The sequence below is a fragment of the Sciurus vulgaris genome (genome assembly GCF_902686455.1).
Source record: "Sciurus vulgaris genome assembly, chromosome: 6".
NCBI lineage: Eukaryota > Metazoa > Chordata > Mammalia > Rodentia > Sciuridae > Sciurus > Sciurus vulgaris.
Window position 1 is genome coordinate 112,557,412 of NC_136466.1, and position 26,124 is coordinate 112,583,535.

The 26,124-nt window shown below is 34.1% G+C and overlaps 1 protein-coding gene across 1 annotated transcript in view; it reads right to left on the reverse strand.

The window, feature by feature from the left end:
- ANKRD31 (ankyrin repeat domain 31) overlaps positions 1–26,124 on the reverse strand; it is a 154,584-nt gene that overhangs the window by 19,110 nt on the left and 109,350 nt on the right. Inside the window, exons 21-24 of the mRNA XM_079146035.1 lie at positions 22,741–22,837; positions 18,598–19,594; positions 12,494–12,634; positions 4,720–4,822 (exon numbers count right to left, since the gene is read on the reverse strand). Coding sequence (XP_079002161.1) covers positions 4,720–4,822; positions 12,494–12,634; positions 18,598–19,594; positions 22,741–22,837 — 1,338 coding nt within the window. The remainder of the gene's footprint in view (positions 1–4,719; positions 4,823–12,493; positions 12,635–18,597; positions 19,595–22,740; positions 22,838–26,124) is intronic.

Below are 26,124 nucleotides of genomic sequence, written 5' to 3' on the forward strand. Positions count from 1 at the left end.
AGTACGATAAAATAGGTTCAATAGAATCCTAATCAAGAACGTTCAAATAGCACCCTACAGTTGTTCACCAACTGGGACCTGCCTGTAGAATCCTAGGACCAGACCAAAAGTAGTCAGGAGCTGGTTCCTCCACAAATCTCAAATTAGCCTTAATTTTTCCAAAATATCTAAAGGAAAGAAAAACCAGAATTTCTGGGGAAAAAAAAACTAATAGTAAGAAACTTAATATTACAGGCAATAGAAACAGCTGTTCAGAACCCACTTCTGATTTCATGCTTATGTAATAGGGGAACTGTGTACTTTCTGAGGAAGGAGATGACCATGATGATATAAGGAAGAGCTTACAGTTTGCTTTAACCCTTCAAGTAAGAAAGTAGCACGAAAAAGGGTTTGCTTTACTTTCCTCCAAGAGTATGTGCACATGTGTTGGGGCAGGCCCCAAATGGCTATAGTTAGGATACCTCGCTGAGGCACCTGGCCGGCTTTATGTTTTCAGTGTGAAATCAATGACATGTATCAGCTTTGTTATGGTCAGTATATAGTCAAGGTCAGAAACACTCTGATTCAGTGTATTTACTCAAGGTCATAAATATTTTGCTTATGAGCATGCATCACTTATGTAACCTGTTGGCACTGTGCCTTTGGTCTGCATAAAAAGGCCTATGGAAAAGACTTGCAGGGTGCTAAATGGAATTGACTGGGGCAAAGTGGAATGGACTGGAGGCTAAAGTTGAAGTTGGAGGCTGTTGCTGCATTTGAATAAAGCATGTCTACCTTCCTAACTGTGTCTTGTATCTTCTACTTGCTGGGATCCTGAATCTGTTTCCTAAGTCTGAGCCTCTGCACAACAGCATAAACGTACATGAGTGTGAGTGTGTGTGTGTGCACATGCACTGGGGAAACAGGGAGTGAAGAGAGATCTGAGATAGAGAGTATGCATGCTTTAGTAATTCCACCTTTAGGAATCTAAGTAAAAGACTGAATATCAAGGGTTGTCACATTATCATCTGCATAATAAAACAAACACTACCAGTCATTCGAAGCCTATAGTCAGACTGGCTATGTAAGGGTCACTTTTAAAAATTCAGGTTACTGGAACTTATACCAAGAATTGATTAAATAGATCTGTAGTTAAGAGTCAGGAATCAAAGACCATAAATTACTACAAGAACTCCTTCCAGTTTCTTAAGCCATTTAACTTCCCCACAATTATTGTTACCTGGTCTCCCAAAGTTTCCCAAAACTGATGAAAAGTATTTATATTGAGGCTATCTTCAGAAAACTGGGGAGAATGCACTATCATGATGCCCGTGTTTGAGAAAGGATAATACCAAGAGATTAGTGTGGATAAAGTTAGATAAACTTAGGAGATAAAGTTAGGAGAGGAAAGTAGTTTGAATTACGGGGCTTTGTGTTAAGGAAAGGAAGTTCCTGGGAACTTCTGGCTAAGGATTTTATGATAGAAATCTTATTTGTTTTTTTTAATCCACTTATCACAGTATCATCGTTTTCCATTTTGCACCACCTCTCTGCTTAAATTGTCTTCAACTGGGACACCAGGATAAAGAGAGCGTACTGTGGCGAAGGAGAGCAATATAATATTGGTTGTGTCTGTTTTTCAGAAATGTGTTCTGTCCTTTAACAGATCATTTCAAAATGTGCTGCTCACTGGTGAAGACTACATCTTAGTTTTCCCATGAGAAAGTTTACTCCATTTGATAAGGACTATTTGTTTGGTATATAACCTTTTTTTTTTTTTTTTTTTTTTAATTTTTCGGTTGTACTAAGGATTAAACGTAGGACTCACCCATGCAAAGCAAGTGCTTTACCCCTGAGCTACATTCTTCAGGAGTATTAGTTTAATAAGCAAAGATTTATTTTAGTACCTGTTTTTAGAAAATATTTTAAATTAACCAAATCATGTCACTTTAGGCATAATGTTAATGATACTACTTTTTCCTTTTCTATATATTTTTTTCAAATGAAAAAGTTTTAATATAAAGATTCAAACTGTGATGAATGATAAAAATTATAAAATCTCCTTGGTGCATTCAGCTTTTGCATTTTCTGTTCTAACTTATCTTGCCATCTTTCCTCTTGCATTTTTATTACTTTTTTCTTACCTTTTCCTATCTATGTTACATTGACAGATTCCTATATAACACTTCTTAAAAATCACCCAAAGAAAGTACAGAATAGGTTCAGAAAAAGGAATCATGAGGAATGTGGTCATTTCTTAAATTTTCCTAAAATCAACAGTGGTTAGGAAGACAAACAAATAGATGTGTTAGTGGGGATGTAGAGAAACAAGAGCCTTTGAAATTACAATTGGGGATGTAAAATGGTTTCACTGCTGTGGAAAGGAGTGGCTATTCTTCAAAAAGTTAAATATATGCCAACAACATGGTTCTATATTTAGAAGACCCAAAAAACTCTACCAGAAAACTTTTAGAACTCATAAACAAATTCGGCAAAGTAGTAGGATATAAAATTAACACCCGTAAATCAATTGTGTTCCTATACACCAAAGATGAATCAGCTGAAAGAGAAATTAGGAAAACTATACCATTCACAATAGCCTCAAACAAAAACAAAAACAAAAACAAAAAATCTTGAGAATCTGTCTAACAAAAGAGGTGAAAGACCTCTACATTGAAAACTACAGAACACTAAAGAAAGAAATAGAAGAAAACCTTACATTATGGAAAGATCTCCCATGTTCTTGAATAGGCAGAATTAATATTGTCAAAGTGGTCATACTGCCAAAAGCACTAGGCAGATTTAATGCTATTTCTATTAAAATATCAATGACATTCTTTATAGAAACAGAAAAAGCAGTCATGAAATTCATTTGGAAAAATAAGAGACCCAGAATAGCCAAAGCAATCCTTAGTGAGAAAGTGAAGCAGGAAGCATCACAATACCAGTGCTTAAATTATACTACAGAACTACAGTATCAAAAACAGCATGGCACTGGCACCAAAACAGACATGAAGAACAATAGAACAGAAGACACAGAGACAAACCCACATAAATACAGTTATTTCATACTAGAAAAAGGTACCACAAACATACATTGGAGAAAAAATAGCCTCTTCAACAAATGGTATTGGGAAAACTGGAAATCCATATGTAGCAGAATGAAACTGTACCCCTATCTCTCACCCTGCATAAAACTCAACTCAAAGAGGATCCAAGACCTAGGCATTAGACCAGACACTCTGCATCTATTAGAAGAAAATGTAGACCCAACTCTCCATCATGTTGGCTTAGAAACTGACTTCCTTAACAAGATTCCTAAAATATGAGAAGTAAAATCAAGAATCAATAAATGGGATGGTATCATCCTAAAAAGCTGCTTCTAAGCAAAGGAATCAATCAAGAATGTGAAGAAAGAACCTACAGCATGGGAGAAAATCTTTGCCAACTACACCTCTGATAGAGCATTAACCTCCAGGATATATAAAGAACTCAAAAAACTTAACGCCAAAAAACAAATAACCCAATCAATAAATGGGCAAAGGAACTGAACAGGCGCTTCACAGAAGAAATATGAATGATCAATATATATATGAAAAAGTGTTCAACATCTCTAGCAGTTAGAGAAATGCAAATTAAAAGTATACTGAGATTTCATATCACTCCAGTCAGAATGGCAATTATCAAGAATAAAAGTAATGATAAATGTTGAAAAGGATGTGGGGAAAAAGGTATGAATGGTATAAGTATGCCACCAGTTGAAACTCCACATCATGTACAACCACAAGAATGGGATCCTAATTAGAAAGTTATACTCCATGTATATATAATATGTCAAAATACATCCTACTATCATGTATATCTAAAAAGAACAAATTTTAAAGGTCAAAAAATAAAAAAATAAAAAGAACAAATTAAAAAATGTTAACTATAGAATTACTATATGACATTGCAATTTCAACCCTAGGTATACACTGACAAGAACCTAATACAGATACTTAAACAAATATACATGCACATGTGTTTACTAGCAGCACTAGACTCAATAGCCAAAAAGTGGAAACAACTCAAATGCCTAAAGAATGAACAAATTGGGGGCTGGGGTTGTGGTTCAGAGGTAGAGTACTTGCCTAGCATGCATGAGGCACTGGGTTTGATTCTCAGCACCACATAAAAATAAATGAATAAAGGTCTATCAACATCTAAAATAATATTTTAAAAAATGAACAAATTAGCCAATTGTGGTATATCCTTATAAAAGAATATTATTCAGCCATAAAAAGGCAATTAAGTATGGATACATACTACAATGTATATGATCCTCAAAAATATTATGTAAAGTAGAGGTCAAACTCAAAAGGCCTTATCTTATATAGTTCCATTTGTGTAATATATTCAGAACAGTCTCATCCATTCATACAGAAAGTAGACCCTGGGGTTTCTAGGGACTGGGGTGAGTAAAGAATGGGGGAGTAACTGCTCAGTTGGTACACATTTTCTTTTTGGGGTGATGAAAGTATTTTGAAACTACATCAAAGTAGTGGTTGTGTAACATTATAAACGTACTACATGCCACAGTATTTTTCACTTTATAATGGTTAACTGTAATGAGTAATAGTGAATTTAACCTCAATGAGGAAAAAAAAAAAAAAAAAAAGACCAAAACAAATAAACAATAAAAAGAGTAGTTTTGGGTGTTTTTATCCCACAACTAAGAAACAGGCATTGGACTAGACATACCTGGAAGACAAGGCTGATGTTGTTCAGGTACTACATTTGGTTCTGCAGATTCAGGTACTTCCTCAGAAACATACTTTGAAAGCTCCTTCCCAAGATATGTTACCTACAGATAATTAAAAACAAAATTTAAAAAAAAATCATACATTTTGTAAGAGGCAAACATACCTATCTCCTGAAAATTGTAATTTTTATAAAGTACTGACTGTTGTACATCCAACTATATAGCCCATGGCCAAATACAGCCTGCCACCATTTTTTTTTTATAAATAATATTTTATTAGAACATAGTGACACCAGTCATTTACTTAACATCTCTGCCTGCTTTTGTGCTACAAAAGAACTGAATAGTTGTGACATGCCATGAAGCCTAAAAATATTATTTACTATCTGGCCTGTTTACAGAAAAAATTTATTGATCCCTGATATACATTACTATTTCTCTCATCCATTAACTTATTCAACAACTGTTAACCTTGTATCTGCCCCTTTAAAACTTCAAAAAAAAATTACCATTATATTAAAAAATTAAGCCATAAAAATAATGGTGCTTTTCAAGAAATCAGATATTTGTATGATTAGATTAATAATATTTCAGGTCTACCTATCCAGGTTTAAAAAATTTGTGGACTTAGATCAGAGGTCAGAGCTTAAAAGTTATCAATAGGTCAGAGCTTAAAAGTATCTGTAAATGAATGGACAGGGATGAGGCAAATACTCATCCTGGCCCGAGTCTTTGCATTCTCCACTCTTAGGTCTGGGGCTATCTAAAACTCCCAAAGGGCAGGTTCACTTAGGACAAAGTATCAAGTATCAATTTCAACATCCCCTCCCCCAGGATGTCTTCTTTTTTTTTTTTTTTTTTTTTTGCTTTTAAAGGTTAATGATCATTTAATATTTTAACACTTTCTAGACAGTATTGCATTATGCCACTGAAATGCTCTTGAAGCAAACAAAGTATGTCATGTGACCCTTGGCTGCCTTGGCTAAAGAGGGCGAGGTGTGGACCAAAGTTTGGTCATCCAGGTGACTCCCTCTCCCTAATCCCTGCCTCTGAGGAGGCCAATCTCCTTTGTCAGCCATAATTGAGACAGGATGTCTTCTTAGAACCACTAAACTTAATGACTCTCCTCTAGGCTCTCGCATCTTCTGTACTCCTATTTCTGTCACAGCATTGCATTTAAAAGAAATTATGTTTTAACTTGTCTTGTATCCATTAAACCATAAACTTCTTGAGGACATGGTCTGTGTCATATTAATTTATATATCTTTAGCACTTCACATAATGCCTGACTTTATGGGGTAAAAAACTGAAGTCACAACTCTTAAGCAAGATTCTTAAATTCCTCGGGTTATACATTTGTAAAATAAGTATCTTCAGCTTAAGTTTTTGGAGGATTAAAAGATAAAATGCATGAAAAACATTTATTATACTATTTAGTGCATACTGAATACTTGTTAAATTGGACAGGGTGAGGAAGGTATAGGTGATCTGTAAAGTATAGTCACCTGGGTTCAATCCCATCACCAAACAAAGTCAGGTTAGGAAATATATCTGGCTTGCCCATGTTCCAATCCCTCCTCATTTTCTATGGGGGGTGGAGAAGGAGAGAAAAGGCTCCTGAATGTCATTATCAATTCTCCAAACAATCACTAATTATAAACAATGGATTTTGTATGGGTTATGCCCTGGCAATGTCTAATGTACCTTATATACTAATCAAAGTGCAGGCTTAGTATGTTAGTACCTTTATCTCATACTTCAAAAAAGTCTATTTTTATCAGTTTGTACTGAGCAATAATATAAGGTGGCTTAAACATACCACTGGAGGTAATTCATACACATGAACAACATAACTTTAAGAAAATTTACCAAGTTAGAGTGTATCTTTCAAAGTAGAGGGATTTATTGAATAAATTAATGAAAAGACTCAAAATGAACAGGCAGTAGGTCACTTTTAGAAATTGCATTTCTTTTTAAAAAATTTTTATTATTTGTTCTAATTAGTTATACATGACAGTAGAATGCATTTTGACACATCATACATAAACAGAGTATAACTTCTCATTCTTCTAGTTGTACAAGATGTAGAGTTACACAGGTCATGTAATCATATATGCACAGAAGGTGATAATGTCTGATTTATTCTATCATTCCTACCCCCGTGACCCCTCCCCTCCCTTCACTCCCTCTGTTTTATTCCCCCAGTATGAATTAGCATTCATGTATTAGAGAAAACATTTGACCTTTGGTTCTTTAGGATTGGCTTATTTCACTTAGCATGATATTCTCTAGTTCCATCCATTTACCAACAAAGGCCATAATTTCAGTCTTCTTTAAGGCTGAGTAATATTCCATTGTGTATATAGACCACAGTTTCTTTATCCATTTATCTATTGAAGGGCACCTAGGTTGGTTCCATAGCTTAGCTATTGTGAACTGAGTTGCTGTAAACATTGATGTGGTTGCATCACTGCAGTATGCTGCTTTTAAGTCCTTTGGGTATAAACTGAGGAGTGAGATAGCTGGGTCAAATGGTCAATCTATTACAAGTGTTCTAAGGAATCTCCATACTGTTTTCCAAGGTGGCTGCACCAATTTGTAGTCCCACCAGCAATGTATGAGTGTCCCTTTTCCCCATACCCTTACCAACATTTATTGTTGATTGTATTCTTAATGATTGCCATTCTGACTGGAGTGAGATGGGATCTCAGTGTAGTTATGATTGGCATCTCTCTAATTATTACAGATGCTGAACATTTTTTCATATATTTGTTGACTGATTATATAGAAATTACATTTCATATTAGTGTATGTGCTACAGCTGACTAAAGCAAAAGTGCTAACGGTCATCACATTTCATATAGCTCAAACTGAATCCTGAAAATCTTATTATCTTATTAGGATCCAAATGTAGCTCACATGTGCCTATTCTGACAGAGGCATGGTAGGAAGAGCTAGAGTCTAGCTTCTTAGGTTCTTGGCGTTCATAACCTCATGCTCTGAGAAATTTTGTCATTTTCCCCCAGATGAGAACAAGAGACAGAGCTTAGTACAAGTTGTGCTCTATGAGGATATTTGTAGGTGGCTGTGTTCTTGCTCTTCTAAAAGGTAGAGCTGAAGGGGTGCTTTGTCTTAAGGCCACTGAGGTTTTCCTTGAAACTCTTACAGCCAAAAGTCCATTATTCCTCAGATATAAGCCTGTGCTGATTCCCTCACAGCAGACTTAAGGAAAAAGGAGGGTGGGGAAGAAGTAGGGTGTGTGCAACATGTGTGCATATGCACATATGAGGTGGATGATTCAGCAAATCCCTCTTCCAGAAATTTGGTTAATGAGACAAGTGAAATTATCAATTAACTTTTGGTAAGACTGTCAGAAGAAATAAAGTACAATATTAACTATCGTTATTATCTGCTATAACAAATGTTTCTGTATACCTTATGAACTAACATGAATCAAGAAAAAAATATAAAACATTACCTGACTTTGTTTTTTTGTTTGTTTGTTTTTAAGACAGGGTCTTACTAAGTTGCTTAGGGCCTTACTAAGTTTCTGAGACTGACCTTGAACTTGGTGATCCTTCTATCTCAACCTCCTGATTGCCTTTTGTTTTAGACAGCTTTTTGCTACTGTGACTAAAAGACCTGACAGGAACAACTTTAGAGGAGGAAGTTTATCTGAGGGCACACAGTTTCATAGGTCTCAGTTCACAGATAGCTGGCTTCATTCCTTGGGGTTTGAGGTGAGGTTGAAAATCATGGAGGATGAGTGTAGTGGAGGGAAGTGGCTTACCTAATGATCAGAAAGCAGAGAGAGAGGCTCCACTCAAAACAAAGTCACACCCAAAGTCAGCCCCCAATGACACACCTCTTCCAGCCACACCCTACCTGCCTTCAGTTACCACTCAGTTAATACCCATCAGGGGACTGAGCCACTGATAGGGTTAAGGCTCTCATAACCCAATCATTTCTACTCTAAAACTTCTTGCATTGTCTCACACATGAGATTTGGGGGATATTTAATATCTAAACCATGATACCTTTGAATATTAAAGAGGTATCAAAAAATTTACTTCCCTGAAGGGAGTCCATTTTATTTTTGAAAATATCAGTCTGTTTTTCACATGTCTTCAGAAAAACTCTTTGTAGGTATCAATTAATAGGAATCTGTAAGATTTAAGAAGCAAGTCTTACAATTTTCAGTACCCCAAGAGAAGAAACAGGAAAGGGTAGTGGTGGTTTTTTAATCTCGGGGTGTGAAAAAAAGGCAAAACAACAACAACAACAACAACAAAAAACTATTTTTTCAGATTCATTAACACAAAAGACATTTTAGTTAAGAAAATATTTCTCAAATAAATTATTTCTTTAGGAGTTCAGAATATAAGACAGAAAATCATTTCAAAGTGTAAGAACTGCCTTCTAAGAAAATGAATTTTCAGGTAAAGTTCATTACCATAATACATACCTCCCAATTCCAATTCAAGACTCCTTTCCTATGCCCCAACACTATTCAGCAGGAGGCAAGAGAAGGTCCGTTATAGTACTTATGTTTTCAGAATTCACAACTCCTAGATAATTAATATTTTTTAAAAGATTCATTTCTTTGAACATCTTTGTTTTCTATAACACAGCTGAGTAGAAGCTAAGTTTGTAGGAAAGTAACTGACTGAATTAGGTTTTCTGTCCAGATGAACAATCACTGGACAGATACAATCATCAATTTCTAGATTCCTATTCCCAACCTATCTATATATTGATATTTGTAATTATGGTAGTTGAATGAATTTCTTTTATAGAAGTATGTGAGGGTAGAGGGAAAGAGGAAAGTCAACACTAACTCCAAAGGAGTGAATTTATCAGGGTGGAACTTCAGCAAGGCATCTTAAAGGTTAGGAAGTATGTTTGCACAAGGTATCTGTCTAGTGTTCCTTGAGTCACAACCTAAAATGGCAGCCTACTTTTCAATTCACTCAATTCACTCCTAAGAAGTCCCAAAAATGAATTGTGATTGCCATTCTAATGATTCTTATAATTTTTATATGGCAATCATATCACAAAAGGCAATTTCCCTCCTATCCAGATACAAACCAGGGCCAAATTAGCTTAATTTCTGAGATTAGACAGATCCAGCATGTTAATGCAATGGTCATAGAATAGAAAGGCATTTTCCTGTGGAGGTGGGCCATTTCTGCTGCCTATGACTGAGGCTATATATTGATAAAGATGGCTGGATTATATTATATGTTCTTTTGAGTTCAGGGCAACTTGTTTCTAATGAAAGAAATGGGGCCTCCCTTGTTAATCAAGGCAGAAAAATTATATATAGGGAACTAGAAGACAAAGTTAAATGATTTGTCCTAGGTCAATGATTCTCACTCCCAGTTGAACATTAGAATCACTTGGAAATTTTTTAAGAATACTGCCAGTTAGTTCCCAACTCAGACTATCAGATCATAGGCTTTGAGCTGGGGTCCATAAGACACTGTTAGTTTTAAAAAGCCCTTCTACCCTTGGTAATTCTAATGCATAACCATGACTGAAAACTGTTGCCCAGATCAAATAACTTCCAGAAAGTAGAACCAGGAACTAGTTTGGTATCCTGTCTCCTACTCAGTGATTGCTCTGGCCACTTTAGAATGGTATCTAACAGCTAGGAGGCAGAAGCAGCAAGAGAAATCAGTGATGCCCACTGAGAATAAGCACCAGAATTTCCTCAGCAAAGATGTATAGCAGCACAGCTGCTTGGGTGGGAGGTATGAGTCATTTCTGCACCTAGTGATGTTTCTCTATCTGATGCAGTACTCTGTATCAGACACACTTTTCTAGCATTTCAAGCCTGACAACCAATCATTATGGGCCCCATATCCCCTCCAACATTCTCAGAACCAGTCAGTACAATGCTCACATTTACCAATGTAGTGAAAAGTTCATCAAAAAGTGTCTGTGAATTTAGGAGTTCCTCTCAGACAAGAGGAAGCAGAGGTTTCTATGGTAAACTTTAAAAGAGATTTTGAAAGAGACTTAAATATTGTGAAAAACTCACTGGGATCATATTTCTCAGCTTGGGATATTTACTAAAAGTATATGAGTATCCCATTGAAATTTTAAAAACTCTGCTTTCATTTTTGTGGATAATCTAAAAAAGGAAAGTAATCTAAACATGCTTAGATAATCTGTATGAATATCATATCTAAGAGTTCTACTTTTAGTGTCCACATTTACAGTTGACTTCACTAACACAGAGGTGCTAAACATTAGAACTCAAATTGGCTTCATTTCTGAGAAAACACTATAAGCAATGTGATATGCAAATGAGGCATGAGTAACCTGTGAGGGCCAAATGATGTCACAGCCAGCTACTCAAAGGCAGGAAATGCAGTGGTTCCAATGGAGAAAAAGCGTGGGAGAATGGTGTCTTCTCAGCATGCCAAAAGAACCAAGGCTGTTTTTACAAAACAGTAAAAATCTATCAGAAAACTTTTTAAAGTCTTCTTATAAAAAGGGATTATCTAATGGGGGGAGGGAAGGGTTAGTGTTAGGGTTAGAGTTAGGGTTAGGGAGGGGGGCAAGAATGGAGGAAGGACTGTATAGAGGGAAAAGAGGAGTGGGAGGGGTGAGGGGGAAGGGAAAAAATAACAGAATGAATCAAACAACATTACCCTTTGTAAATTTATGATTACACAAATGGTATGCCTTTACGCCATGTACAAACAGAGAAACAACATGTATCCCATTTGTTTACAATAAAAAAAGGGATTATCATTTGTAAGATGTTAATTACTGTCATTTGATAGAAATTATCAATGAAAAAAACTAGCAAAGGGGCTAAAGTAAAGATAAAGTAGATGATCTGGTGATTATAGGGAAAGGGAAAGAAAAAAATTCAGTGGGGGAAAGTCAGAGAGATTATATAGCACACAAAATCCAGAATGTGCTGATATAAGTGAAGTGACTGAAACAGTACCAGAAGCACCTGCTCCAAAGGTCTACAAGAACAGAATGCAGAGAGGGGCACAGAGTTTGGGGGATAGCAGGAGCAAGGAGTAAAAGAGGAAAAGTTTCCTCCTATTATTGGTGCACTGAGGCTTAATGCAATGGCTAAGGGAGGTTAAAGGTATAAACAGTAATGGTGGATCTGATGATTCACACATTTTTTGAATGAGTCATCGTAAGACTGTTCCTAAGATGGTACCACAGACATCTGGAGGTGGATGAATACTGGACCACAGGGTGTCTGTCATTACTGGGCTTATAACTCAGAAGACAAAACTGAGAGAAATTACTAAGTCTATGAGGTCTGAATGAAAATATTTCTTTTTGAGGAAAGTATTTCTTTTAGCAACATGCAAATAATGCTATGTTCAAAAATGAAAGTAAAATGTACTTTTGTATTTAGGTTAAGATTTTGCTTATTTCATTAGAATGATAATAACATGCATAAGCTAAAATATTAGTACACTAGTAGTCCCAAATTTTCTATATGAAGTCATAAAGCCCCGAAATCTCTTGGAAGGATAAAAATGGAAGATTAGAGCCATTGAAATTTCTGAGACTAGAGGAGCAAAGAAGGGAGGTGCAGTGAGCTACACAGTCATGCTCATGGGAATTTTGGCAAATACAGTATAGAAGAACACATGTAGCATGTCACAGAAGAGACATATGAGAACAAGAACTAGCTTAGAGATCTTCCAAATTGCTTTAAAAAATGTTGCTTCATAAAATATGTATTTTCATTTAAATATGAAATTAAAGATAAACTTAAGAATGACCTACCTTACTCCAAGCATAATTCCAGGTCACGTAACTGTCACCTCCCAGGAGATCCTTGAGCCAAGTGACTGGGTTTTGATAAATCTGTCCATTTTCTACCTTAATTTTACCACTTAATAAAACACTGGCTTTGTGGATAGTCTCCTAAAGTAAAAAAATAAAACAAACATTAAGATAAAAATTGCTGAAGTGTATGACCTTTTGTTTTTGGCCATGATGAAATAATAGGAATCAGATTTACCCTAACATTTGATATAACAAAACAAAACAAAACAAAAAAAATAAAAAACATATGATCCAATGGTTTAAAAGATGCCAAGAATCAGGCAACAAAGTACAATGATCTCTGAGAGATGATAACTTAATTCGGTGAACCCCATAATTGTCCCAGTTTACCACCTTGACAGAGTTTTCAGGTCATGATACAGAGAAAGGGAATCTAGGTAAAGCATGTGGATAACCTGAGTCGAGGAGACAGAGCAGAGTCTAGGGACAAAGGAGACAAGAGTTTGCAGGACAAGGTACTAAAGAGAGAAAACTCTAGCTCTTTAGAGGGTCCTCTTTAAATTTCAGCTGAAAAGGGATCAATGTATATGTGTAAGGAAATTGACCAAGGACAGAAAAAGAACCACTTTGAAAGAATTAGAGGTACTGACACCCAGCACTCTCACAAGGCAGGGAATAGGATCCCTACCAGCAAGAACAGAAAAACCTTCAGACTGATGGGGTATTAGGGGACTACATAAAAGAATCTTACTTCAGTAGTGGAAAATAACTAGTCCTAGACTTGACACTGCTCCAGTCCTGACTAACAAATCTCAAAAACAAGACTCAAAAGAATCAAACCATTTTCAAGAACAAGTTTTCAAAATATTTATAAGACTACAAACATATCCAGAATTCAAGAGGCAAATTTTACTGTATGGGATCTAATAAAAAATTAATAGACCCTAAGTCTATCAGCATTAATAATATGAAATGTCTGTGGATTAAACAATCTTATTATAAAGTAGTTATTTTCAGATTGTATTAAAACATCAAGATCCAACTATATAATGCATAAGGAGACAAGTAAAATGAATGTAAAAAGATAAATTCAAAGAGACAAGTAAAATGAATGTAAAAAGATTTTTTAAAAAGTATATCATACAGCAACCACAAGAAAACTAGAATGGCTATACTGAAATCAGATGAAAACAGACTAAAACAAAAATTGTTTCTACAGATAAAAATGGGCATTTTATAATGTTAAGAGGGTGAATGCATCAAGAACATAAAACAGTTATAAACACATATGCACTTAAAATATAAGAGTACCCAAACACAGAAAGCAAAAATTAACAGAAAGGAAGGGGAAAATAGACAATTCAACAAGAATAGTTGGAGACTTCAATATCCTACTTTCAGTAAGGAGTTATATAGAGCAAACAGACAAAAAATCAATATGGAAAGACAAGGATTGAACACTATAAACCCATCAAACTTAACAGGCACCTATAGAAAACATAACAGCAGAATATACATTCTCAAATACACATGGACTATTCTCCAGGACATCTGCTAGCTAACCCATTAAATAAACCTCAAAAAGTTTAAAAGAATTGAAATAAAGATGTTCTTCAACCACAATGTGAATGAAATTAGAAATGAATAACAGGAAAAAAAAAAAAACCTGGAAAACTCACTATTATACGAAAATTAAAGAACATATTTTCTAAATAACTGATGGATCAAAGAATTGATCCAAAAGGCAAATTAGAAAATACTTTGAGATGAATGAAAATGAGACACAACATACTGAAACTTAGGGGATACAACAAAAGCAATAAGGGGGAATATTTATAGTTATAGAAATGTCTCTACTAGAAAAGAAGGTATTGTTTCAATAAACAACCTTTGACTTAAGACAATGGAAAAAGAAGAGGAAACTAAACACAAAACAAGTTGAAGAAATAAATAATAGAGTAAAAATAAATAAACAGACAATAGACAAACAGTTGTGATAGTCAACAAAACCAAAAGTTGATTTTTTTTTTAGGCAAGCCTGACTAAAAATCAAGCATGGAGACTCAAATGACAAAAATCAGAAATGAAAGTAGGGACATCACTACTGACCTCAGGGAAATAAAAAGGATTATAAGAAAATGCAAGGAATAATTGTATGACAATAAATTGGGTGAAATGGACAAATTCCTAGAAAGACACAAACTACCAAAACTGATAACAAATAACTAAAGTAATTAACTTTTAAATAAGATTGTTTAATCCACACACATTTAATTACTTTAAAGTAAACACCTGGGCGTGGTGTCACACACCTGTAATCTCAGTGGCTTGGGAGGCTGAGGCAGGAGGATCGAAAGTTCCAAGTCAGCCTCAGCAACTTTGTAAGGCCCTAAGCAACTTATTGAGGCCCTGTCTCAAAATAAAAAATAAAATGGGCTTGGAATGTGGCTCAGTGGGTATGCATTCCTAGGTTCAATTCCTAGTACCCCTCCAAAAAAAAGACTGAATTAGTAATTAAAAAAAAAAAAAAATATATATATATATATATTTATATATATCCAAAAAGAAAAGCCCAGGCACAGATGACTTTACTGTTTAATACTATAAAACATTTAAAGAAGACTTAATACCAGTTTGTCACAAACTCTTCTAATAAACAGAAAAAAAGAAACACTTTTGAACTCATTCTATTTGGCCTGACACCAAAATAAGACAGACAACAAAACACAATATTGTCAAATATGAATGCAAAATTTTAAAAAATACTAGCAAATCTAATCTACCAATATATAAAAAGAATCATATAGAATTACCAATTGCAATTTATCTCTGGAATGCAAAGTTGGTTTAACATCCAAAAATCAATTAACATTAATTGTTTGTACATCAAATCAATCATACCAATGACTGATTACACATCATATCAATAGAACAACAAAATCCCACATGATCATCTCAATTGATGGAGAAAGAGCATTTGGGAAAATCCAATACCCTTTTAGGATTAAAAACACTCAACTAGTAAACTAGGGATAGAAAGGAACTTCCTTAGTCTGATAAATGGCTCTATGAAAAACCTACAGCTAACATTATGCTTAATGGTGAAAGACTAAATATTTCTCCCTAAGTAGTCTTATACTGGGGAGAAAATACAAGTCTGCTCTCACCACTTTATTTCCACTCTGTACTGGAATAAATAGCCAGTGCAGTAGGGCAACAAAAAGAAATACGAGGTATTCAAAAGAATGAAAGAACTAAAACTATCTTTATCCACAGACAGACAATATGATAATTTATACAGAAGATCCAATTGAATTTCCAAAAATTTACTAGAACTAAATAAGTTTAGGAAGGTTGAAGGATAGTATCTCAGTAAATAAAAACCAGTTTCTATATAGTGTTTATAGCAATAAACAACACAAAGTGAAATTTTATATCATCAAAAATATGAAATACTTTAAGAACAGATAAATCTTACAAAAGATGTGAAAAACCTTTACACTGTTACACTGCTGAGAAAAATCAGAAAGACCTAAATAAATGGAAAGACATACCACATTCATGGGTGAACAATTCAATATTATTGTGATGTCATTTCCTCCCTAATTAACCTATATGCTTAATAAAACACCAATAAAAATAACAACAGCATTTTTTAGGGGTTGATATTGATAAACTCATTATAAAATTCATATATAATTACAAAGAACCTAGAATATCCAAACACTTTTGGAAAAGAACATAACTGCAAGATTAACACTATTTGATTTCAAGATTTATCTATGGCTACAATCATCAAGATAGTTTAGTATTGATGGAAAGATCGGCAAATAGATCAATGAAACAGAAGAGGGACATATATATATATGAACAATTGATTTTTGACAAAGATATATAGGCAAGTCAATGGAAAGAGAGTTATCTTTTCATCAAATATATTCAAATTCAAAAATATAAATGAGGATCCTATGTTGTATTACATACAAAAATTAATTAAAATGGATTACAGCCCTAAATGTAAACCTAAGCAAATATTCTAGAAGAAAATAGAACTTGGCCACTTTGGGTAAGACAAATAATGATTAAATAGGACATGAAAAACATAACTCATGAAAGAATAAATTGATAAATAAGCCTGCATCAAAATTAAAGGCTTCTATTTTAAAAAATAATGGTAAGAGAATGAAAAGACAAGCCACAGTGTAGTAAAAATAATTAGAAAGCATAAGTTTGATAAAGATGTGTATCTATATGTACTTGTATGTATATCACAAAATATGATAGGAAAATAAGCAACTAATAAAAAATGTTCAACAGATTTGAATAGACACTTCATTGAAGAATAAATACGGATGGCAAATACCATGTGAAAAGATATTAAACATCATTCATCATTATGGGCATGAAAATTAAAACCACAGTGATAAACCACTATACAGATGTACAGGTTATATCACAATACACACATCTACACTCCATGGTAGCATGGCTAAAATTAAGGTTGATCAGTCTACATTGAGGAACTAGAACTCTCATTCACAACTGATGGAAATGTAAAATTTTACAAACAACTTTGGCAGTTTTTTAGGTTCAGTGTATAATTACCATATGACTCAACAACTCCATTCCTAGGTATTTACCCGAGAAAATTATGTTTTTATCATACCAAAACTGGTACACCAAGATTCACAGTAGCTTTATATGTAATAATCAACTAGAAACAACCTAAATGTCTATCACAGGTATACTGTTAAACAAATGTGAGATATATATATATATACACACACACTATTCAACAATGTAAAAGGAATGAACTACTGATTAATGCTACAAGGATGAATCTCAAATAATTACATTCAGAAGAAGTCAGAAAAAAATAAATACATAAAAGTATATTTCCACTTACACAGAATTCTTGGACTTGTAAATGAATGGGTAGGAAAAGAATGGAGACCAGTAATTGTTGGGATCAGCAAGGTAAAGGAGGGGCATAAAGACAGGGTACAAAAAGGCAAGAAGAAATTTTTGAGGCTAATGGATAGTTCATTATCTTGTAATCATTGTTTCATAGGTGCATACAAATGCTTACCAAATTGTGTATTTCAATTTTGTAAAAGTATATCATATACCAATTATATCTCAATAAAGCTATTAAAGAAAATTAGCTGAAATTTGAAAATCTCTACTAAAATTTTATTATAGCTAATTCAGAGAAGTTACCACAATTGTTGAAATTTGAGTTAATGTAACTAGTCTGCTAAAATTTGAGCTGCATCGGATAATCTAAGGTAGGCACCACTTAACAAATTGTTTGACAGGCAAAAAATTGGAATATTAAGGAATCTGAGATCAAGCCACTAATTAAGTCATAAAACTATAATTTTGAGCTTTAAAATTAAAATATTTTGATTTAAAATTAAAGTAAAGTTTATTAACTAAGGAAAGCGTTATTATCCAGAAATAAGCAGAGCTAGAAACAGAGGTCATTCAGATTAAATTTTAATTAGTCCAGATTGAATTGTCAGATTGGCCTATAAGCAAAGAGGCATTTAAAGGCTCTGTGATCTTTGCCACTCTAAATTCCTCTTTTAAAAAAATGCATGTAAAGAAAGAGGAGAGGGAGACTTTTTTACATGCATGTCCAACAAAACCTTTTTTTCTCATCCCTTTTTATGCATGTGTAATACTGTTTTAATTGAGTCAGATTTACCCATACTCCAAGCTAATCTTGGGTTCTAAACTGAACTTCTATGGAAGATGAATTTATACATATCCCTTTAAGGCATGCTTTAGCAGTATAGTGATAGTTTTTAAAATTATGGAACTAATGACAGCTTAAGTTTATTACTTTTATCTTGTTCTTAAATCCTTCCTGCTGCAATATAATTGACTAGTTCTGGTTTGAGGACCCAAAGGTGCTGTGACTGAAATATATTAGGGCAATTCCAGAACCATGATTTCACTTGCTAAGAATACAAAGATTGTATCTCTCCATTCAGGATGCCCAGCCAAACTCTATTTCCCTAAATACCTACACTATGTGACAGCAACATTTACTTATTACAAATTTACATAGTTTTAGAGAAAAAATTATAAAATACCTGTGTTTTAAATTCCAGAATGTTATTTCCTGGATTCATTCTTCCTAGTAATATCAAATCTTTTATCTGCATACATTTCTTTTTAGGAGCTGTGCTGTAGTTTAAAGGCTTTTTTGTAGTATGTTGATGGCCAGACCCAGAGGAAGAAGAGATCTGACTGTGATTTATATGTAGAACAGCAGAAGCTGGTTTCTCAAGATTTTGTTTCATCTGATGCACAGTGTCAGTGCCCGAGACAGCAATGCCGTGATGTGCCCAGGATTCTGATGCCTCCCCAGGTGGTTGCTGGGAAGCTGTTTTTCTGTTTCCTCTTTTTGGATCATACTGGGAAAGGTCCTGATCCCAAATAACAGTTGATGGATGGGCATCCTTTTGGGAAAGTATACTTGTGGGTTCGGAATCATTTAATGTGCCAGTTATGGCAAAAGGACTATAGAATTCACAATCTTTGGCTATAGTTTCTGTATGATCATTATCTTTTTGTGCATATTCTGCCTGAGCAATGAAAGTAACAGGTTGGGATGATAATTTAATATTATCAGTGCCATCTGGGTGTCTAGATTTCAATAACTCATCCAAAGTACAATCATTTTGTTTAGAATTCATCTCACTTCCAGAAAATTCTCCCCTTCTTACTGCCTCTGAATCTGGACAAAGATTAGTATTATGGCTGTCATGCCAAGTTTTCAGAGACAATGGTGTTTCTTGAATGCTTCTACAAGCAATATTGACAATAGAAAGTGAACCTGATTGGGGCTGCACTGAATTTTCCAGACTCTTTGTAAACTCTTTGTTGTCCTTTTCACTGAAGATATGTGAGCTGGATGGCAACTTCTTTAAACTAGGATCAGACAATGCTGTGACATTCTTATAATCTTGAATTTTCATTCTTATTTTTTTCTGTTTCTTTGCCACAACTAAAAGGCTCTTCTGTCTTGTGGCCAAGTTGGCCAGCTGTTCTCTCAGGGCTCCATGCTTAAATGACTCTATAGATACCCTATAGGAAGAAACAGAAAGAGGGAAAGCACGAACAAACACAGTAGGAAACTCTGTTTTATCAGTCATTTTAGATGTTAAAGATTCCCTGTCTCAATTTTAATCAGCTTGAAATACTCAAAAGTCTACCTTTGCAATGCATTTCCACTGGGAGCAAACTCCTTTATTTAAGGTGAGTATTATGGTTTTGGTATGAGGTGTCCCCCAAAGCTCATGTGTGAGACAATGGAAGAATTTTCAGAGGTGAAATGATTGGGTTAAGTGTACTAATCTGCTAATGTGAATTAACTGGGCAGTAACTGTGGGCAGGCTGGGCGTGGCTGGAGGAAGTAGGTCACTAGGGGCATGTCTTTGGAGTATATATTTTGTCCCTGGTTAAGCAGAACTCCCGGCTCTGTTTCCTGTTGCCATGTTCTGAGCTACTTTCTTTGGCCATGCCCTTCCACCATGATGTTCTGCTTCATCTCAGGCCCAGAGCTATGGAATTGGTCATCTATGTACTGAGACCTCTGAAATCATGAGCCAAAATAAAATTTTCCTTCTTTAATTGTCCTTTTCAGGCCTTCTGGTCACAGCAACAACATCAAAAACTGACTAAACAGTGAGTATCTCTTTTTAAAGGATGTGACAATGGGTTGCTCAATTTATGTCCATATAAAATAATATATAAATAATATCATCTATGAGTTACCTCTAAAAGATAACAACACTTAGGTTGTCTATCTAGGTACTACTAGCTTTTGATTGGAAAGTAGTAATTGGTGGCTGAAGAGAATCATCATTTTTTTAAGTTTGGGTTTTGCTTACTGTTTTAAGTAGAAAAGTATATTAGGAAGTAAAATTTGATAGTAAGTTCCACTCAGGTTCCTTTAGCTATAGAGGAACAAGATTGTTTTGTGAATAATCACATGTCAACTAGACCTGAAAAATATTAATTTATCGAGTAATTGTACTTTGAACCTATCTTGAGACTCTTTCATGCCCAGAGGGATTATCTAGACAAGCATCATCTTGTGCACCTTCCCCAAACCAAATCTCTCAAAATCATGAGACTACAGAAGAGGAAATGGCTCATTATAGCTCCACATCTCTGTATTTTGGCTAAGCCTACTTATCCCCCATAGAACTTCAAGAAATTAAACACTTCATTTCCAGTGGTTCTAAAACTTTTTGACCTCAGGTTCTATTTGTACTCAAATTTTTTTCTAAATTTTAATTTAGAAATTAAAAATGATAAAAATTTAAAACACAAAAATGTATATAAACACAACTCCATTACCATCAGATGGTCTCTAGAAAATTCCACATGAACAAAAGAAAGCAATAAATATCTTAGTATTATTATACAAAATAGTTCGACTTCATAGACTTCCTGAAAGGGTCTCAGGAACCCACGAGGAGTCTTTTTTTTTTTTTTTTTTTTTTTTTGCGTGTTACTGGGGATTGAACTCAGGGCCTTATGCTTGCAAGGCAAGCACTCTACCAGCTGAGCTATCTCCCCAGCCCCCAGGAGGAGTCTTTAGACCATGTTTTAGAGCTGCCATTTTAATGAAAAGCAATAATACAGATATCTTGCCTTCCTTATCAAAATATAGAGTTGTTAATACTGAATATCCAGTAAATTATGTTAAAAGTTGTCATATGTAAGTAGAAAAAGCAGCAAGAAGAAATCAGTTTAGCAAATAACTAGTAGCAAAAAAATGCAAGAAGTTAGATAAAGGGAAACAAAAATACTAATACCACACTATGTGAAATAAGTTCAGACAGTAAGAACTCTTTGATTACTCAGATCAAGATTTGAAATTTTATAGCAATCTTAAAAAGAATTTACATACCTGGAACTTCAGTTATCAAGAACTTTCCAAAATTCTAGGTGTTCACACTGTTCACCATAGGATATTAAAGAAAATTAAAGCTAGACTCTAAAGTTCCCTAGAACATATCTCACAGTTGATTACCCATCAATAGATCATAAAAGCTCACTTGCTTGCTACTGCCAGGGAAACAAGTCAGGAAGCAAAAAGGAACTTAGTGGAGAGAAAGGCAAAATAGAGACAGAAGACAACACATTTAGAAATAAAAAATTTTAAACTAATTTTTAAACAAGTTCAGAGAAAACTGAATATGTAATAGATGCCAAAATATTATAAGACAAGAATATAAAGGAAATACTTAGAAAAATTAAATGCGAATAAAGAGTAGAAGGTATTATGTAGCTAAGTCTATTAAAAACTAATAAAAATGCTCATACAAGAAAAGATACAGAACATTTTTCCCAAAAAAGGATGAGAAGAGGTATATAATCAATATTCTCAGAATAAAATTCCTTAAGAACCATAAAAGATTAGAAGTATAGACACACAAAAACACAGAATTCTAAGAATAATCAACTGATTAATCAACTGCACTAAAAGAAACAAACATTTACACATAAAAAAATTTAGTGTAGAAAATTGATTGTGCTAAGAATCTTTAGACTTCATGACCAGAAAGGCTTTGATAAGATTCTTCACTGTAGACAACTTTTTAAGATATTAAAATATTCTTTTCTGAATATTTCAGTTAATAAAGTATAAAATATATTTCTGGAATGTATTATTTTCCATGGTGGTAACAGAATAAATAACCCCATGAAGTCATTCATTGGTTCTAAGCGATGTTTGTATTCTTAAGAAATTCTAGGCCTAAAGTTAGACAGCTTTCCATTACTTTAACGAATAGATAATAAATTTGTTAAAAGAAAAGGTTTATTTTGGCTCATGGTTTTAGAGGTTTTAGTCCATGGTTGGTTGGCCTCAAGATACTCTGGGCCAGGCTGGGGATATAGCTCAGTTGGTAGAGTGCTTGCCTTACAAGCACAAGGCCCCGGGGTTCAATCCCCAGCACCACCCCCCCCCCCCCAAAAAAAAAAAAAAAGATACTCTGGGCCTACGGTGAGGCAGCATGTAGCACATTATGGTGGAATGGGTGCACAGCAAAGTTGTTCACCTCATGACCAGAACAAAGAAGAGAGGAAGCAGAAGGACCTTGCTATTCCGCTGCAGGGTTCACACCAATGACTGGAAGGCATCCCATCAGGCCCACATCAATTTAGGGTAGCAAAAACATAATTCTAGAAAATATACGGCACATATTTTTTTCACTCACCTGTATTTTTTAGCCAGATCATCCCTTTCTGCTTTCTGTTTGGCAAGTACATTATCCATAATCTCTTTTATCTCTAACATCTTTTCAATGTATTGTTCTGGAAACATGGTAATAAAATATAAAGTCAATTAACTGAAGATAGCAAACAATCACACTGAACTGGTTTTACTGTTAATTTTTTTAAAAAACCATTATTCCCTACCCACTTCCCTAATATTAACGGACCAGATATCTAAATCAAATTATTTAATAATGTAATTCTAAAGAAATTCCCTGAGGTATAGTTAAGAATACTGTGCCAATAATGAGCAGGCCAGTCTAAATTCTAATTCTGCTACCTCACTGAGAACCTAGATTAGTCAAGTGATAGTGATATGAGCTCTATGGTCAGCTCTTCTCTCTTCCTTCCTCCCTCCTTCCTTTCTTTTCAATAAAATGACAAATTTCTTTACATAAAAAAGTTACCTGGTATATTTTTCAAATGTTTGGATTTGACAAAGGTTATCTGCACACTACTTTTCAAGAGCACACCAGTTTCACAAAGCAAGCTATTCTCACAACCCTAGTGCAGACCATGTATGGTGAAAACATGGCTAGAGACACACAGTATACAGAGGTAAGGACTGTCTGACATCAAGATAGTACTACTTTTAGAACATCAAAGGATGTGCTTGCTTTCTTTCTTTTTTTTTTTTTTTTTTTTTTTTTTTTTTGCGGTACTGGGGATCGAACTCGGGGCCTTGTGCTTGCAAAGCAAGCACTCTACCAGCTGAGCTATCTCCCCAGCCCCAGGATGTGCTTTCTTAAGAGAAAAAAAAAAAAAAAATGTCAGCTTATCTTTCAGATCAAGATGGGAAGCAACTTTATATTCTACTCTTTGTTAAAGAGACTACCAAAGATTCACAATTAGCCTGAAAGCATTAAGTCTAATGAAAGAAGAGAGTTCCTTATTTTTCCTTTATATCCTTCAAGTACTTCATTTTTCTTCAAAATTTCAAAGATTATTTTGCTAATTAACTTTCAAGTTTGCTTAATGATCATTGACGCATAGCATGTTGATCAGGACACAGAAGGAAATTTCCATATCTGTATTCTCAGGGCCTTTCTTTGTTCATGGGCCTCAGAAAGCTCACAGTGATGGTGCAGAAAGTGAATGTGCTGTGAAGGGAATAAAAGGAACCAAAGGAAAAACATCCATCGAAGCATTACTTGTAATAAGTCAAGACTGATGACAACTTCAAAGTGGAGAATAATTATTGGTAAAAAAATATGAAAATAATTATTAGTCAATAATGGCACTGCCACATGGGAAACCATATAGCCTTTTAGATTAGATTTATGAGGAGTTTTAATAAGCTAGAAAGATTCTTTTTAATATTAAGTAAAAAATGAGGAAACAAAATTGTCTGCAATATGGTCACAGCTATGTTAAAGAAAAAGGAAAAAAGCAAAATATAGCTATCTTTGGGTGGTAAGATTATGAGTGATTTTTTATTTCTGCTTTTCTACTTTTACATTTTCTATTTTTATTTTTAAAATTTACACATAAAATAGTATGTATTTATGAGATAATGTTATGTTTTGATACATGTGTACAATGTATAATGTTCAAATTAGGGTAAAGCTACCTATCTCCTCAAATATTTCTTTATGGTAAAAACATTCAAAATCCTTTCTCCTTTTTTTTTTTTTTTTTAATTTGCAGATGGTCAACTTTCTTATCTGTAAAAGAAACTCAGCAAAGGAAGGTAAGTATTTTTTCTGTTAAAACTGTTTGCTTTGGGAGTCGGTGGGGTTTAGCTTAGTGGTGTAATGCTGGCTTAGCATTCTCAAGTTCCTGGATTCCATTACCTAGTATTATCTAAAAACAAAACAACCCCCCCCCCCCCAAAAAAAAAAAACCAAAACTTTTTCATATATAAAAGGTGTGCCCTAGGGCTGGGCTTATAGCTCAGGAGCAGAGCACTTGCCTAGCATGTGTGAGTCACTGGGTTTGATCCTGTAGCATAAAAAAACAATAATTAAAAAAAAATAAAGGCATGCTGTCCATCTACAACTACAAAAATTTTTTCTAAAAAGGAATGCACTAATATTGTAAAAAGTTTTTTTGAAACAATATAATGTTTACAAAGATGAAAGGTCAAAGTCCCTGTCTTCACCCCCTGCTTCTCTTTTATTTTACACCCAAAAGAAAATTGCTGTTAATACTTTGAGGTGTGTGTCAGAAATTTACTTTACATTATTTATTTTTTAAAAATATGTATGCTATACATAATTGTACATTATAAATTCTTAAACATTAGAATCATGTTATTTCATTTCTGCAGTATTTAAAGAGCAAAATGTGACATACAAGGTTATTTTATTGATCTTACAAACTTACTATTAAGGATTTACATATAAATGTGGATTATGTACAAATCCAGATTCCTAAGTAGGAAATTAAAAGGATTAAATGAATTCCTTTTATTTCTTTTAAGTCACACACTTTCATTTCACTTTTGTTTTGTTTCTTAAGGATTTTGCTCAATATTTTTGGGCCAAGACACATTTTACCAGATGATATGAGGTTCATAGTTGGAATATGTTCCAGAATTTCCTTTTGCAAATCAAATGATTTGATTATGTATAGAGTCAGTGTCCCCAGAGTGGTTTCTATCTTCCTAATACTATCAACGATGGATTAGTTTCATCATGTGATGCACACATTAACAAAGGGGAAAAATGTATAGAATCATTAAGAATTTAGAGGGCTGGGGATATGGCTCAGTTGGTAGAGTGCTTGTCTCACAAGCACAGGGCCCTGGGTTCAATCCCCAGCACCGGAAAAAAAAAAAAAAAAAAAAAAATTTAGACATAAATTTAACAAATTTGACACTGCTTATTAAAAGATATATAAATTACATATGTGCCCTGTCACACTGGGTTTTCTAAATGAATTTTAAACTGCAGGCCAAAAAAATCTCAATAACCTAAAATATTCTATGCTTCTATAAGAAAGGATATAAAGATATTTTGCATGTAACTTGATACTATGAGCCTATTTATCAGAGACATTAATCAATAGTATGTTAGAACCTAGAATTTATCCTAATATGTATAAGATTTTAATATACATTAATAAGGCATTACAAAACAACAAGAATGAGAGGAATTATTCAACACTTAAGGGTGGATAAATGGGGTAGCAATATGGGAAACACCCTATTCTTATCCTTATATTACACATAGAACAGAGGTTTTAGATGAATTATACATTAAAATGCTTAGAAAAAAATACAATATTTAAAATGGCAATATTTGATCTCCATTCATTTGAGGCACTAGAGCTATCAAAGTGAATGCAACAGTTCCATATGAAAAATTTCAAAGAAATATACAAAA